At 36.3% G+C, this 18266-nt stretch overlaps 1 protein-coding gene across 1 annotated transcript; it reads left to right on the top strand.

Moving 5' to 3' along the window:
- Positions 1-783: 783 nt before the first annotated feature.
- LOC147393289 (casein kinase II subunit beta-1-like) lies at positions 784-12246 on the top strand. The gene is made up of 5 exons (XM_086456666.1): positions 784-1346; positions 4644-4862; positions 11232-11341; positions 11430-11595; positions 11779-12246. Exons 1-5 carry the CDS (start codon positions 1106-1108, stop codon positions 11907-11909), a joined length of 867 nt encoding a protein of 288 aa, XP_086312792.1. The 5' UTR covers positions 784-1105; the 3' UTR covers positions 11910-12246.
- The last annotated feature ends 6020 nt before the right edge of the window (positions 12247-18266 follow it).

Below are 18266 nucleotides of genomic sequence, written 5' to 3'. Positions count from 1 at the left end.
CTATTAACTCCATAAGGAAAGTATGTTTGTTTGGAAAATGTCTTTCAAGTTGTTAAAATTCGACTTAATTGGTTTATATATATAATTTTTTTTTTCTCTAAAGAGACATTCCATTGCCGCACATCTTGGAGGTGTTTTAAGGAGAAATTGGTGTTTCAATAACAGCTCTTTTTATTAATATAAATTTTTTCTATAAAAAACCATTTACTATGCCGCTCTTTTAGAGATGTTCTATTGCCACACCAATTTTTACTAATAACACCTCATGTTGTGTAAGAATTCTTTTTATTTGAACTATCATTTCTTGAGTTGAATTTGGTAAAATTTCAGTTCTAGTACATTGTTCATTTTAATTCTCAAAACATGTTTTTCTAATAAATTCGTCACTTTTATAATTAACGAATTCATTGCTAAAATACCAACAAACTTGTCTTTATTTGCGATCTCGCTCATATGCTATTGGTTAATTCGTTGATTATAAAAGTGATGAATCCACTAAAAAAAGTATGTGTTCGAAAAGTAAAATGAACAGCGTATGCCTGGTGGAATTTTGGAAAGATAGTTACTATTGCCACTCCAAATTTTACTAATACCACACCAATTTTCATATAGTACACAATTGGTGTGGCGTTAGTAAAAATAGGTGTGACAATATAAATTATATTTTGGAAAAATACCTCATTTGCCCTTGACATGCATATGAATTGGTGTGCTATTAGTAAAAGATAATGTGGCGATAGAATCTCTCCTCTTACATCGTTAGGCCCTCCCAATCTTTATTTCTTTCCCCTTCGTAGCCAAAAATCAGCAAATAGAGAGAGGAGAGTAGCCTCTCGCTCTCTCTCTCTCTCCATCGGAAACCATTTTCTCTTTCTTCCTGAAAATCTCAAGTTTATTTTCTCTGCAAATCTAGGGTTTTTTTTTCCTCTGTTTCTCTTTCTACTCTCCATCTGTATAAATAACTGTGATTTATAGTCAAAGCTTCTCTTTCATATTTTCCCTCAGTTTAAAACCCTAATTTTTTGCTCATATTATGTTGTTGGGAGATTAACAAAGGTGTGGTGGATTCAAGGAGAGAGAAGGAGAAGTAGAAGGAGAAGAGGACATGTATAGAGATCGAGGCCGTGGGGGATCGAAGTCTGAAATCGGTCCTCTCGATCGTAAACGAATCAATGATGCCCTAGATAAGCATCTTGAGAAATCATCACCATCTACTTCTAAGGGATTACATGTCAAGGAAAAGGACAAGGACAAATTATCTGTGCCTTCGAGTTCTGTCGGCAAACTGCCGCCTGATCATCGGGACACCCGTTCCGCATCTCTTTCTAAAAACAAGCTTTCAGAGGGTCAGTTTTATTTTATAACTTTATTTATTTTGTGATTTTTTTGGCTTAAATTTAACTTAATTTAGTGTAATTGGTGAATGTTTATGTTGGGTTTTTGATCTTCATGTGTTGTGTTTAATGGTGTAGGAGCAAGTTTGTTCTTTGGGGGTTTGAATTTATTTATTAGAAATGGGTTGTTATGATTTTCAAGATTTAACTTTAAATATGGGAATTGCATGGAATTTTGGGCCATATTGCAATACAAATCAGTGGATTGGGACTTGGTCCAAATTTGGGTAAACTTCACTCTTTTACTTCGGGATTTGATGACAAGTGTTAGCTGGTAATAATGCTGAATTTTCTCAAAAAAGCAAATTTGGAACCAATTGAAGCGAAAAAATATAATTTACTTCTCACCTTGGATTATATTTTTTTGGCACATTGCTATCGTGTGCAGAAAAACTTTTCCGAGTACACAAGGGGCTACTTTGTAGGATCCAAAAAGTTTTGGGAAATTCAATTGTGTTTAGGTGAGTGGATTGAGAAATTATCACAAGGCTAGGCTCTAGATTATGATAATGGCTCCTGTTGTACTTGATAGGTTAAGTGGTTAAAAGTTATTCTAATATCTTGCAAGATTAGTGCCTTTGCCTTCCTAGTTATGGATAGAAAATGATTACAAGTGAGGGTGTCCAAATCATTTGGGATTCTTTATTTATGTACCAATATTAACAAGCAGGTGAAGTGTGCCAGCTTGCTTAGTTGGTTAAAGTCTGCGAGAGTTGATACCACAACCTGAAAATCTGCCTTCCCTTATTAATTAATAATCGCTGACTTGTTTATTTATATATAATGCTAACATTTGATGCTTCATTAAGAGGTTTGCATCCTCTAGCACTTCTTTTTTTGAATAATACCCTGTGTTGTTTAGTCTTTTAGTGAAGAAGGTAAGGGTACTTTTCTCTTTTAGATATTAAATATTTGTCTTTTATGAAAAAAGTTAAGGGCATTTTGGGCTTTGGATATTAAGTAATAAATGCTTGTGCAATAAATTCTATTAACACTTCTACAAAAGTACCCGTAAATTTTTTGTTATTAACAAAAGTGTCATTGCACAAATACCAAAATACCCTTACCTTTTATATTAAACGAAAATATAATAAATCATATTATTAGAAGCGAAAAGTATTGGGGGATGATAATGTGCCAATGAAGCACTGGATGTTAATGATCCCAATTTGTCATATATATTATCATACAGATAATCTTTTATGATTATTCTAAATATTACTGTTGCCTTCTGTTATTATTTGATGCTGCTTTCGATACATGATATGGGCGCTTGAGGCGTAAGCCTCGAGTCGAGGCTCACCAAAAGGTTGTTGAGGTGTTAGGGTGAGGTGACCAAACATCTGAGCCGTGGTTGAGGCTTAGAAAAGGCGTATGCCTCAACTGAGGCATGATTAAGACAAGTGTTTTTTGCAGAGGTGTAAGCGTCAGTTGTAAATCAATTTTTCTTTTTCAAATTCATTTTTATTTAAGTATTTTTATACACCTATACTTTCAATATCTCTAAACAAATTGCTATGGATGTTGTAGAAAATGATACCATATGGTCAAATCAAGAAGAAGAAGAAATGGATGTTGTAGAAGCATTTGATACAGTGGAAGAGTTAAAAGTGATTTGGTCATGAGATTATTTTTTAGTAGTGGAAGTGAACCTTTTATTTTTATTTATTGTGATGGTGGATCATGGACAAGCTTAGAATTGAGTATTGGCGATCAGTAATTATAGGGGATTAAAAGTTGGATTTATTAATAGGATTGAAATTTGGAATTTTAAAATTAGAAATATGTGTTGGTTGTCTTATTTTTTATTTAAATTGTTTATATATATATTTTATACTATTTATTTTAAAAAAATTTCATCCGCATGAGGCTTACGCTTTACGCTTTGAGACTTACACCTCAAGGCACTGGAGATTCCAACGCCTCGCCTCACGCGTTAGCTTCTGGAAACATTGGGGGAGGGGAACATATCCTTTTTTACGCTTTGAGACTTACACCTCAAGGCACTGGAGATTCCAACGCCTCGCCTCACGGCTTAGCTTCTGGAAACATTGAGGGAGGAGAACATATCCTTTTTTATGAAGAAATTTCATTAGTAAGAAGGCAAAGCTGTAAATTTTTTTAGAAAAAGGTGGCGTGAGTGAATAATGAACTAAGAATAAAGAAATGAAAGTCTTGGTTGATAAAGGTATGCCTCAAGTACGATGTCATTGAATGTCAATCCTCTACGATATGGATTAATAGTTTACCAATAATAAGTTAAAAGCATTGGTTGATACAACTATACCTTGAGACTTGGCTCCCTATTATCGAAGGTCCATGTAGCTCTTGTGAACTCTTAGCGAAGGAATAAGTGGCTGATGCATTCCCCATATCTTTTGCATAGAATGCAGGCATTGTGATGATTCTTTTCCCAATCAAATTATCAATGGTAATTTTACTTAGGATTTTGTCCACATAAAAGACAACTTTTGATGGCACAGAAGCCTTAGGAATCAGCTTATCTGGAAAAGAAATGCTTCCTTATTACATACATTGTGATAGGAAGACTTTGCTGAAAATTTCGTTCCGGGATTTCACCTCCACACCCTTCTATCTTCTGTTTTAGTGTTCTTGCTTGAATATTGAATAGAACTCCTCATTCTGCTCTAATTTCCCATTCGTTTAAATTTCTTGTAGGTATCAAATTCCATAAAAAACTAACATCTTAACATGTCCAAGCACCCTTCGCACATGGTTCTTTGGTTTCCGGAATTTCATAGCCCGAAGGAAAAGTCTTTCTCAATGGGTCATCCCACACCATGCATACCAAAATCTTACTCTTACCTTTTCTGCCTACTTATGGATAATGCCTTCCTTTGGCTTTGAAAGCACATTGCAATGCGTCTCCAAACCTGCAACCCTTATGATGAAGAAGGAATAGCGCCATTCTACACTCTACACTATTCATATTTGGTCCAAACTACATTCCACCAAAGTGCATCTGGTTCCTCCCCATCTCTGCATAGTAATTTCAATAGAGAATACAAACCAAAATAATACTCGGTAATCCTCATTCAATTGTCATAGAAAGCTTGTATTCTAAATACGATACTGATTGAAGAGTTTCTTAGTTTTTTTATGAGGTTCGGTTTTTTATTTTACTTACTATCCATGGGAGACCATTTTTATTTGGGTTTATGCATGTAGTTGACCTGAAATATGCAGTAATCTTTCTTGTATATTCACTGATGATTTCATTAATTGCAGAGGAATCTGAAACAGACAGTGAAGAATCTGATGTTAGTGGCTCTGATGGGGATGACACTTCATGGATCTCATGGTTCTGTAATCTGCGGGGCAATGAATTCTTCTGTGAAGTTGATGATGAGTACATCCAAGATGATTTTAACCTTTGCAGCTTAAGCAGTCAAGTGCCCTATTATGATTATGCACTTGACTTGATTTTGGATGTTGAATCTTCTCATGGTAAGGAATGTCTTTAATTAAGGTGGATTGTTTTTTTTTTTTAAGAAGTATAAATTTATTAATAAGGAAAAAGATATAGGAGGGTCAGATGCCCCCCCCAAACAATACAACAAAGAAAGAAAGAAAGAAAAAGCTACAAAGTCCAACATCCAAAGACAACCCAGCCCAAACAGGACTACAAATGACATCGCTTCCCATTTGAACATGAAATCCTCAAAAAAGACACCTTCAAAATTCTTACACAGCTTTCTCCTTCAACAAATGTATGGTACCAATTAAATTGATTGTACATTGTAGAATTATTCAATTCTTCCCACAGATTCTTATATCCTACCTTTTTTTTGTTTTTGATAAATAAATTTTTTACTAAAACAAGTGGTTGAGTTGACCAACCACAACCAAGGGCGGAGCCACGTAGGGACCAGTGGGAGCTATGGCCCCCACTGAACTTTTATGAATTTTTGTTGTTGTTGATTATAGCTCCTACATTTTGATAGCTATTGGAGATACCCCATGTCTTATTGAAAGTGATGACATGTAACCCCACTAAAGTATAAAAAAAGAGCTGTGCTAAACTGACTTAAAAAATCACTCAAATCCACTCAATTGATGTGGAATGTGCACAAAACCATAGATTTATTTTCTCGAGATACACATTGAAAAATCTGTGGTTTATAATTTTTAGAGAGAGAGAGAGAGAGAGAGATGTTTAGCGGGTATTTGTCACTTGCATTTTTATCACAAATACTCTCTTGGAGTATTAACAATTCCAAGGGAACCTTACTTTATCAAGTTTGTTACCCCCACAAACCTTGGAGTGGGACCCACATTCTTTTAAAAGATTAAATACCTATAAATACTTTTCTTCTTTAAATTAAATACTTATTATATCTATCCCCTCTCTTCTCAACATCAATTATCTATTCCAAAATCATCATTGGGCCCACATGACCTCATTGGCGATCTAACGCCACAATCTTCTAGAATTTCTTGATAGAAATCTCATTAAAAAAATAAAAATTCTTAGGTTTGATTCTTGGTTTTAGGAGAGATTGATGTTGAGAGAAGAAAGGATATGATAGGTATTTGATATAAAGAAATGATGGTATTATAAGTATTTAATATTTCAAAATGATTTGGGTCCAGGTTTTTTAGGTAGTAAACATGAAAAAATAAGGTTCCCTCGGAGTTTTCAGAACTCCAAGGGAGTTTTGTAATAAAAATGCAACAGTAAGGTCTGCCCAAATCGTTGAATAATCTATATTTTTACTATGTTCAAAAGAAGAAGAGATCAAATCGTGGAAGAACTTAACTATTATTGCAGGTTTAGGTGGTGTTGGCATGATATCTAGTCATCTGTTAGCATGGTAAGGCACTTCAAACCATTTTAGTTGTAAAAATGATTGTTTTGATCTCCAATTTTCTTTACATCCAATCCCTTTGGGATATCAAGCCTAAGGATTTTTTTTAAAGAGTCTAAATATCTATGATTTTAATGGGAATCTTCTGTCACTCTTATAGAGATTATTGGCCAACCATCCTTTGTAGTGACGAGTCCAACATTGTATAGAAGGAAACCAAGATTACCGATCGACCATTGTTAGCACTTAGCAACCATTGACCAAAAATTCTGGCTTCGCCCCCTAACTACACCAAAATAGAAAAATGCTAGGTAGGTTCAAGTTGATAAACAATTCCATCTACCTACAAAATCATCAAAGAAAACACCCCTAAATTCTTTAGAATCTTACACCAAAAAAGAAACAAATCAAAATATCTTAAAAAGGAAACATTCATATAGACAATTTTCCCTTCAAAGACTCTACAATTATGTTCCTTCCAAGCGCCACAAGAAATTGCAAATGGGAAAATGCTCCACGACAATTGCTTCGTCCCTTAAAAAGCCAACCCTAATGGCCCCAGGAGCCAAAGAATGACTCTAAAGAGTGGAGAAAACACCCCTGAATCTCGAACAAACCAAAGACTTTTAGTCAAATCCTTCTCACAGAAGAACAATGAAACAAAAGATGGTCCATTGTTTCCTTAGCTTCTTTACGCATGCAACACGTGTTCGGATTAGTATAACTTCTTTGATTTCTTGTGGTCCAAAGTAAGGATTCTTCCACGACAGCACACCAAATAAATTAAGCCACCTTCGATGGGACCTTGGGCCTCCAAACTGCACATGAAGGAAAGGGTATGGTTCTATGCGTCAGAATAAAAGCGTAAAATGAGCTAACAAAGAACAATCCATTCCGTCTCCTAGCCCACATTCTGGAATCTTGGACCGCAAAATGAGCTAACAAAGAACAATCCATTCTGTCTCCTAGCCCACATTCTGGAATCTTGGACCGCAGGACATAGAACTATCATATCCACTCAAACATTCAATAAAACTCTTCCTCCAACTCCCAATTATTAATATTTTTATGAGGCCAAAATTCCATGGCACCTTGCCTCCCTGAACTCGCTAAGAAAGAGCTAATCAGATGGTTTTTCGTCAATGATAAAGCATATATTTGAGGAAATTGCACTATAAGGGGTGACTCCCCTCACTATTTTTGTCCGGTGTGGGACTAAACTCTATACGCCCCGTACGTGAGCAAAGCACATGAAGATATGAACTAAGTGACGTGGAGAAGAGAAAAGCCTGCTTTGATACCAATTGATACGAACCTACTTTGATTGGATCACAAGGATAATAAAAGATGAAGAAAAATCAGAAATTGATTTCGTTCGAGGGAGATCGGACCTTCTAAACCACTAATTCGAGATGATGAATCTCCAAAATCCAATAAGATCTTAATAATAATTTTTCTGATGTCTTCCTAAAATCTAACTCTATTTCTGGAGCCTACCTTGAAGCAAATACATTTCTGAAACATAAGCAAGGATCTAAGAATCCCTTTCCACACTCCACAACCTTACGTCTATCTATTTGGGCCACTCTCCCATCCATATAATCTAACCCCAAATTTAGCCACCATCACTTTCCCCCAAAGATTTCCTTCCTCTGAGCTGGACCTTCTCCATAACCATCTCCCCAATAAATTCATATTCATGAGACCTAAATTCCTGGCACCCAACCCACCATGGGACTTAGGTAAACACATTGACTTCCAACGAACTAGATGCACTTTCCTTCTTCCATTCGAGTTGTGCCAAAAGAAATTCCTAAAAAGTCCGTCGAATTTAACCTCCATACTTCTCGGCATTGTAAACAAGGATAGATGGCATGTTGGAATGCTTGCAAACACACTTTTTATCAAGGTCAATTGTCCTCCTCCAGAAAGGTATCCCGATTGCCAAGAATGAAGCTTGTTACTAACCTTCTTAGAAAATAGGATCACACAAAACCTTGCTATGATAGGGAGCACCCAAAGGATGCCCCAAATAGGAAGAAGGAAGGGAATCACACTAGCAACCCAACAACGCAGCTAAAAACTCAATACAGTTCACGTCACCCACTTCCAACACTTTGTTTTTGTTAAAATTAATTGCCAAACCAGAGACGGCCTCAAAACAGCAGAGAATTGCACTAAGAGTGCCCAGTTGCTTAGTTGAGTCATCCAAGAAGAACAAATTGTAGATGAGACCATAGGCCCCCTCCCAGCCTATAGAAAATCCCACAAACGAGCCATCTTCCACCTACTTCCTAACCATCCTTCTAAGAGCCTCAACAACAATGATGGAGAGGAAAGGTGATAGAGGATCCCCTTGCCGCAGACCTCGAGAGCTTTTAAAAAACCAATGAGGAGAGCCATTCACCAAGATGGAAAAAGGAGACTTTCATAATTATGGTTGAAGTTGTACGCTTCATGACCTTTCTATTCCTTTTAGCTATTCATCAAGTGAAATTTTATTAATATAAAAATTAAAAAGGATGCCAAATTGAAGGTGCCACCTCTGTGAGGTGGTAGTTTGTGTTAATACTTGATGCCACAAACTTGGGATCAAAATCTCACTTTCATACTTAAAAATATAAGAAAAAAGGATGCCAAATTGGTAAATCAAAATATTATTTTATTTTAGTTTTTTATTTTATTTTTATACAAGTATATGATCTTTGTTAATATTGAAACACAAATGCAAATAAAGAGAAAGCATAAATTTGAGAAGACCATCCTATCAAGTTGATGAAAGCTACAAGAATAAGCTAAAAATATGCTGTATGCATATCAGATAAAAACTGGGCTTCCTTATGAACCACTTCCATACAAAGACTACGTCCTTGAAGAACACCCTCCTTGTGCAGTGATGCCCATTGGAACATATAAAATAATGTTTTGTGGTACTTTCTCCACCCATTCAAAATCATATTGTTCTTTTTATTCCAAAAACCCATGGTAGCAAAAAGATATCTCCGTGCCATGTGGCCTCTTAAAAAGGGTCTTTGTATGCCAACCATGAGCAATCCAAAACTGACAACATGCTTCAGTAAATCTTGAGCTACTCAAAGAAAGCACTTTGAATGATGTTAGCTAGGTTACAACGGAGTAAGTGGTTTATCATGTTACCATTTTCCTTGCACATAGGACCTAAATTTACAAGAGTCTAATTGCATGATCCATTATTTAGGATTTTATTTAAGAGGGTTGTCCAAAAAAAATTGGATATCCTTGTGGGGACTTTTGAGCCACCAAAAGATGAAGTTTGAAAGCAGTAGGTATGAGCCAATTGCAAGGAATGGTACAAGGAACTCACTGCAAACAAGCCATTCTTATTTATGGTTCACGATTTCATTTCCATTCAACGGATTGAGGAGAGGGACTTCAAAACAAGATTATAAGTAGAGAGCCAAATCTATCGTAGAGTTATTTAGGTTCCTCCTAAGATCAAGATTCCAAGATGTTTTTTTCCAATCTATATCATGAAAATATTTGACTAATTGACCTTTCCTTGGACAAGAGAGCATGGAAAATTAGGAAGTCCTTCAAAAGGTCCTTACACCACCTATCTTCCCAAAACTCAATCCTATTTCCTATCCTTACCAAGAAGGAAACCACATATGGAGAATGTGTCATAGGTTGAGTCGACCTTTTCCAAGCACTACAATCACAAGGACTACTAGTTCCTCTGCTATCCCAACCAGAAGTTTTTTCCATACATAGTTTCCAGAACTTTTTCCAATTCCACTTCGTAGTAGAGCTCTATTCACGTTCATAAGCTCATTGATTCCCTATCCCCCCCTTGCTTAAAGGTATTTATGGTATTTCAATCTACCAAGTTGTATTTGGAATTATTGTCCTTATCATTCCATGAGCTTAAAGGTATTTGGAAGTATTATCCTCATCTACCAAGTTGATTTCCAATCCTCCCCATTCTTAAATCCTCGTGATCTTGTCCAATATGTGTTTCACATCATTCGATATTCGGAGCACTGATATGAAATATATTGGAAGACATCTCTCAAGGATCAATTTCCACATCTGTTTGCTATATACCTAAAGAAAGAGGTTCCACTTTCTAGCTTCATCATTAGATAGGATTTTGGTTTGATTGGCATTTTGGTTTTAGAAGAGCTTTTAATAACTGGGAGGTGGATCACTTGTTAGACATGCCAGTTTGGTTGCTCCCGTGCTTACTTTTTTAGACGAAGAAGGCAGTAGGTGTTTGGCGGGTGTTTTTCAATTTAATCGTTTTATTATGCTCCTGTCCCCTCCTTTCCCAGCATTGGCAGTTGGGGGTTCACAGGTTGCTTAAAATTCTTTTTATCTGGGCAGCTTCCGTGGGTAAGATTCTCCCGATTGATCATGTCATCAAGAGAGGTTTCATCTCCGTGCAATGTACAAGATGGATGGGCAATTTGTGGATTATATTCTTTTGCATTACAAAGAATCTGCAATGATCGTGATGTTCTCAATCTCCCAAATCAAATAGCTTACTTTTTTTCTTTAGATTCATACTCAATCTTGAAATTGGTTCAAAGCAACAAAGGAGACCTTTCAAGAAATTGAGTTGCTTATGCCTTTGCTCTATGAATATAATAGTATAACCAGCTAATTGTAAGTGGGAATTGGAAATATTAACGTTGACATTTCCCATCTTAAAACCCTCAATGGCCCCAATTTTTCACTGCTCTTGATATCATTCTAGTAAGTGGCTTTATCACTATAATGAAAAGAAAGGGGAGAGAGAGCGGGTATCCTTATCGTAACTTTTAGAAATATAGGTTGGATATCTGTTAATCAACACCGTGTAGGAGACTAAAGACACTATTCTAGTAAAGATGATATCATTCTAGTAATAGATTAGACTTGATCCTACATGAGATTCTTGATTAAATGTGCACTATCCTTTTTTTTTTTTTTTTTAATTAGTAATTTTAATTAGTGATAATTTTGTTTTGTTTTGGGTATGGCTTCTCAGGTGATATGTTCACTGAAGAACAAAATGAATTGGTCGAATCTGCAGCAGAGATGTTATATGGTTTGATTCACGTTCGATACATATTAACCAGCAAAGGAATGACTGCAATGGTGAGATCTTTCCCAAACATTTTTTTTGTTACTGTTTGTTTCAATAATTATCTAATTTCATTCTTTTGGGTTATGGTAACTTGTTCAGTTAGACAAGTACAAGAACTATGACTTTGGGAGGTGTCTAAGAGTTCACTGCTTTGGACAACCATGTCTTCCAGTTGGCCAATCGGACGTTCCTCGGTCTAGTACCGTGAAAATTTACTGTCCGAAATGTGAAGATATTTATTACCCGAGATCCAAGTATCAAGGCAGTATCCTTCCCTTTAATTTTATTTATTTCTACTAGGATCTTTTATGTCACTATATTTACGATTTCTATTTGTCATGCATCAGTTGCTTCCATTTCTCACTGATTTCTATTTTTTATACTTCTCCTCTGTTTATGTGCTACTTCTTGATGGTTCATGAAATGTTTATTCTTTGATTAAACATAGACATTGACGGAGCTTACTTTGGAACAACTTTTCCTCACCTATTTATGATGACTTATGGGCATCTCAAACCTCAAAAGGCGTCGCAGAACTATGTTCCAAGAGTTCACGGCTTCAAGATTCACAAGCCATGATGCTAGAGTTGGCTGCATGTTGGATGAATTCTCATGTTCGATTGTTGGTTACTCTCTCCCTGCTCCCATTGGGAAGGAAGGATTCAACCATCAAGGTATATTTCGAAAGGTCCCCCCCAATATTACAACATGTTTCTCTTTTATAAATTCAAGAAAATGTCTGAAAAGAAATTTAACCTACCTTTTGAGTTATTATTTCCTTTTGGTTTAGCTTTTTATTTAGAGCTCTTATGTAAGCTTTTTTGCTTGATTGAGGAAATATTTGGGGTGCCTTGTGTTGTTGGGTTATTTTGTTGTCACTTCAGTTTTTGATAATTGATTGCTAGTCTTCCTGTGAGATGGTGCCTGCATTCCTGAAGAAGCATATGCTTTCTTAGATGGAGGTTACTATCTTCTGTCTCTATTTAATTGTTTTTGATTCTAATGATTTAATGCTACTTTCATGCAACTGACTAGATATGAGACATGTTGTAAATTCTATAAGTATTCACATATTGAAAGCTTTTGGTCTCAGTTGGGAGACCCTTTTTTTTTTCTCCTATTCATATTGTTGAGCCAATCTTTCTTTCTCATAGCTATCTTAGGTTTGCTTTAGATAAAATAGTCAATTATGTCGGAGTGACAGTGGGTATCTACTACTTGATATCCTACAGGGCCTGGTCTTGATTCCCCCCCGGTCCCGGAATCATCTGTTTCATTATAGGAACTAGAGCCAAAATAGGTTCTAGCAGTTGTATATCCTAACTGGTATGGTTTAAAGCTTATGTTTCCCACTTCCATCAGTTCAAATCCGGGTTTGTGGTTCACCACTCTAGAATGAACCCGGTTCATAAGGGGTAGGCTGAGATAATCAGTTTCTTGGTTTGCTTTAAGTTGGCTAGCTTGGTTTGCTTATGCGTGTATATAATTCTAGCACTCAAATTGAGAGTACGTCAATAAGGTTAAAAATTTCTAAGAGTTTGTTGGGAAAAACTCTAGATTTTCTTAAGAGTTATGTATACAAGAAACCAATGAAAAAAATTCTGTGAACTGGAATGATTGGATTTGGAAATGGGGTAGTATGGATTTGTTGAACATGGTATGAACCACACGCGAACTAGGTTGCTTTGAACTGATTTGTGGTTTGGTCTAGTAGGAATGAATCTGGTAATATCACTTTAAAGCTTCATTTTATTTCAAAATGTTTTGGTCTGGATGGTCTGGTTTCAGTCAGAACCCAAACGAAGCATTGAATACTTGGTTAAGACAGTTTTTCTCTTAATTGGATATTTGTAGACCTTGATTATAAGAACTAGTCCTTGGCACTTAGTAAATAAGAATTATCTATATCTTAGTGAGCCAATCCTTCTGTTAGGGGTGCCCCTCACGCTCTCAAACTTTGTTCGCTTTCAGAGTGAATCCTTCTCCAATCCCAGCTCTCAAAATATGAGAACCCGCTCTCAAAATGATGAAACCTGCTTGTAAAGAATCTCATTTCATCTATCATATTAAGTATTTCTTAAATAACAATTAGTGATGTATGTCTTAAAAACTAAATATTATAATGAATTATTACTGTGTATTACAAATAGAAACAACTAGATTGTAATGACTAAAAAGTTAAAATATTACTGTCATTATAGAATTACTTTGAATCATTCCAAATAGAAGGAGCTTCAATCATTAAAACATATATTGATTATTTAATTGGTAATAATTATATTGATCAAGAATTATTTTTTCATTACTAATTGGAGGTGGTGAGTAGCATAGTAACAAGAATAATATAGTCAAATTATATAAATAGTACAAAAAAATACAAACAAACAATGGAGGTAGGGCGAGTGAAAATATAACTATGGACCATGGTGGAGTTATGTAAAGAATCTATTAGAAAAGTTTGTTTATTTGATTGAAAATTATTAATTCTAAAATGTAAAAGATGTGTTTTTTGCAAGAGAAAGTATGTAGTGATGGATTAATTAAAGCTAGTATACAATATTAAAATTGATATTTGAATATGTTATATATAACTCAATTCATAACGCTTTGGAGGTGCTCTGCAGTTTAAGATATTTTCAAGTAGGTGTTTTCGTGTTCTTGCTCTCATACCTGTTTCACGCTCTGGTCACTAAGATCTATATCTTTGTATTCTTGTTTATGGTATAAAATAATTCTATTTCTAATTTTTTATTATACCCGCTCTTAGGATAGTCGGCTTCCCTACTCTTCAGGGGACTATAGGTTGGGAAGGGACGAAGGGTATTCTTCAGAAGTCATAAGCGGTGTCTTTTTGTTGTTGTTGTGCTGCTTATCGTGGGATATCCTCACCCTTCAGATGAGCCTAATCCCAGTCACACGCTCCGCCACCTCGGAAAATCTTATGTGCAACTGATGAGTGGAGGGTCAATTGGACCTTGGAGGGTGGCCCCAAGGAATTCATTGCGTTGTGGGGTTTCAAACACTTGACCTACCCTTCTCGAGGTGTTTATGTGGGCCTAGCTTGTCCCTTGTCCAACTCGTTGGGGGTTCAGAAGGGTGGTGTTGATAGAAGTTAGCCCACCAAAATCTCATTCATCCTGCTATCTATGGACTGTAGAGACCTGAAAGAGAACCTTTAGTTGGTGAAAAGAGTTAACGTGCTTACAATCCATGGACATCAAGGATGGTTAACTTTATGTAGCAAGGTGTTGATGGAGCTCTTGTAGGGGAGAGCAAATTGTGGATGGTGTCAGTCTTTATGAATGTGGGCGAGAAACGAATGCCATTTGGAACATCACAATTGGAGGACGATGCCAAGGCTGTCACTGCCAACAAGGAAAGTGTAATGACAATCCCTATCACCATGGAGGATGATTGACAGCGTATAGTGTCACCTGGTGACAAGGACTCCAACCCTAATTCTATGTTTGGATTGAGAGAAGAGAAGAGAAACTCATTAAGAGAAGAGAAGAAAGAGAAACCTAGTTTCTCTCCACCCTGTTTGGATTGAAAGAGAAGAGAAGAGAAAGAACCAAGTTTCTCCTATTTGGTTAGCATTCATAAGAGAAGAGAAGAGAAATTATTTTTGTCAAATGACTATTATACCCTTCATGGTCTAAAGAACAAAGTTCTACTTGTACAATGATGCAAAATATAAACACCTAAACTCATTTATAAAGAACATGATAAATATTCATCTTCCAACCAAATCATGGATTGACTGCTCTACTCCTATAAAGCCACACCTGCAATGCCACCAACATTGCATTACAACGATAACAGAACCTTATCCCAACATTTTATAATAGTAAAAAAGCAAACCAAGAGGATCGGTTGATCATTGGTGGTGGGTGCGGCACCCTGAAACGTACACATATTGAGCTATGCTCGACAGTGCAACCTGCAGCTCATATTTCCCACTTCTATCGAAGTTCCCTATATTTCCAAACATCAAATAAATCTGATAGCCATCTGTTTCAACAAAAATGCTTTACAAATCTGAGATTCGATAATACAACTTTAATTCTAAAATGTGGGTAAGTGCATCAGGATGTTGCAAAATCTGAAAGGCCTTACCTTCCTTACAGTTTCTTTACATACAAGGGATCCATCTGTAACTCACTTGGCTTCCTTGTCATTCCCATACAGCACATACATACCAATCTTCAATTTCATCACTTTCCCCCTGATGGCTGGCCTTCTTGGTCATCCATGTCTGTCAAGTAAGAGTGGTCCTCTTCCACCTTGTCACACGACATCTTCTCCTGGTGAACATGAACTGCCTCTGACACTATAGTTCCAAGCCATTTAAGAACAGGCATATACTCAGTAGCCATGGTGGAGATGTTTGATGAACTCAAATTGTTGTAAGCTTCAACTTTCTGTCGTAGCATACCACTCTGCATTTTCACATTGAAATCAAGAAAATAAAATCACATATATGGTGAGGAAAATAAATTCCCAAGATGCAGAATCATGACTGTCTACATTTGAGTAATTCACACGTGCCCACTCATTTCTCTAATGGAAATGAATCAACCACTCAACTGAGTCTCAAAACTTACCCCACTCAACTGTGACAATGACATAATTAACGATTAATCGTGGACCGACTCTTAGATAGGGCCCAGCCAAAACTATATACCAAAAAAACAACTGGTGTGGATCTTTTACTCCCCTTTGCTCCACTCAACCATTTAGGGCAGCTTCAACTACTTTTGATTTTCTATATGTTTATTGTGTTGAGTTGTTCCCCACAAATGTAAGGAACTTTGCTGTATCTTTGTTGCGCCAAGCATTGATGTTAGGAGCTTCTATCGCTCCTCTTTTGGTTGTTCTTGGTTGTTTGAGCCCATCGATTTCGTTTCTTATGCTCGGAGGCCTTGCAATCTTTAGTGGTATGTTGATGTGGTTGTTGCCTGAGACTAGGAACACACCACTGTATGAGACATTAGAACAACAAGAAGAGGAGGAAAGGATGAGTACAATTTCTGATTCAGGGTTAGAACTTGGGAAACAGTGATAGAAACTTGTGTCTTTAATTGTAAAAAGCTTCATGTAATTACAGTTGTGCTAATGTATATTTGTGAGTTTTTGGTTTCATCCATGCATTTTACTTCCTTTAAATATGAATACATAATCTAAACGTTATCATCAATAATTATTTTTACGATTCAAGCATTAGAGCCAGACCTCGAGCCATCCAGATTTGGTTCTCTCTAATTCTAGACTCACATTCTCCCTTCTTTTCTACCCTTATGGATCGCTCTTGAATTTAACATCCCATTTTGAGGAAGGCTGAAGCTAATCCATTCTTTTAAAGTTAACTACTATTTTCCTATTAAGAGGATCCCCTTGATCAATCATAACTCAATTAGGGCTCCTTATTATTGACCTTCTTATAGTTAGAATCTAGTATTTATAGAAATATTAAAACCTAGAGGCCTAAGGGTCATACTTAAGTTGTGGAAGTGACATATTAAGCTGATTGAGATATAATGTGAATTCCAATTAAAAAAAATAAGCAATGCGATTTTACAAAATGACTTAATTGCATTCCACAATTTTTTTTTTTTTTTTTAAATATACGTGATCACAAATTTTGATAATAAATCAATAAATCCAATTTATTTTAGACATTATTATGGGGTCGGATTCCGGTGAAGGTATTGATGGACTTTGTCCTACTGATCTGAAGTCACTCCTTCCACCTCCCTGTAAGTACTAGTGTGGTACCTGCCAAGAATTCTTCGACGCTCAAGTTAGATTTGTAGAAGAGTAATGATTATAACTGGTTGATCTTACCCTTAATTAGCCCACCGAAGAAGTCCCCTTAGCCTTTGCCAATTCAGCTATTTATAGATCCTTCCTTTGAATCAGGGTTTCCCCCTCTAGTGGGATGCAATCCCGGAGAATCCTCTGATTACCAAGATCCTAAACGGAATTGGGATCTTTTGAGATTGGGTTCATTATTCCAGGGGGATCCCCTTTGAGAACTCTGGACTTGACGTGTGTAAATCAGGATTACAAATATACTTAGACTAGGGTCTTATCTAGTGCTACTCTACCCTTCTAGCCAAGCCATAAGTATTCTATCTTGATCTGCCCTGCTACTGGGTAATGTTAGGAATACTTACTTACACATGGTACTAATATACCAGCTTGGACACATGTACGATCTGGATAAACGTGCCATTATTACTCTTTACAATTATAATATTGTAATTAAGACAAGATACTTATGTGAGTCATGGTGTGATTTTATATCATCAATGTCATACTCCTTCAATATACCAAATCACAAATAACCTTTCTAAATATAGTCCATACTATGGTGAGTGGTTGAACCGAGAGGGATGAAGGGGGAGTGGAGAGGTTGTGGGAGTTGAGAGAGTGAGGGTGAGGCCGATAATGATGAAAAAGGTAATGGTGGGGGCTATGAAACAGAAAGGAGGAAAAAAATGTGGGGTGCTGCGGTTTCAATGGTGATCGAGAATGGTGTTGTGCAACCTCTCTATATTTTTTTTTAGTAGGAGGACAGCATTGCTAGATGGAGTAAGGAACATGAACAATACCTTAATTTTAACGGTCACTTTCATAGTTTCACTACAAATATTAGGTAGTAACTTAATAAATCTGTTATTTTTTTCAATGGAATTTCTTCCCATTTGTGCCATGTGTACCACCACGGTTTGATCTATTATTAATTGTTATGTGTCGCTAAGACCATCCCTATGGGCTAACCCATGGTTACATTACTTATTAGTAGTGTAAGGCAAATCCCAAGTATAAGCTGCCTCTTTAGTCTTGGGTTAGGACTTAACCAAGTATATTGCATAAAGGGTGCCATCAAGTATTATGTATTACATCAGACATACTTGAACCATTCTCTATTAA

The sequence above is a fragment of the Akebia trifoliata genome, chromosome 10 (assembly GCF_017979445.1).
Source record: "Akebia trifoliata isolate Shusen 1 chromosome 10, ASM1797944v1, whole genome shotgun sequence".
Classification (NCBI taxonomy): domain Eukaryota; kingdom Viridiplantae; phylum Streptophyta; class Magnoliopsida; order Ranunculales; family Lardizabalaceae; genus Akebia; species Akebia trifoliata.
The sequence above is the reverse complement of the archived record's forward strand: the minus strand, read 5'-3'. Positions and strand labels throughout refer to the sequence as shown.

What these genes read in the sequence shown, in the direction of transcription:
- LOC147393289 (XM_086456666.1), top strand. Translation starts at nt 1,106, where the DNA reads ATGTATAGAGATCGAGGCCGTGGGGGATCGAAGTCTGAAATCGGTCCT. An exon ending in GGATGTTGAATCTTCTCATG is followed by an intron (nt 4,863 to 11,231) that starts GTAAGGAATGTC and finishes ATGGCTTCTCAG; the next exon opens with GTGATATGTTCACTGAAGAA. An exon ending in GCAAAGGAATGACTGCAATG is followed by an intron (nt 11,342 to 11,429) that starts GTGAGATCTTTC and finishes TAACTTGTTCAG; the next exon opens with TTAGACAAGTACAAGAACTA.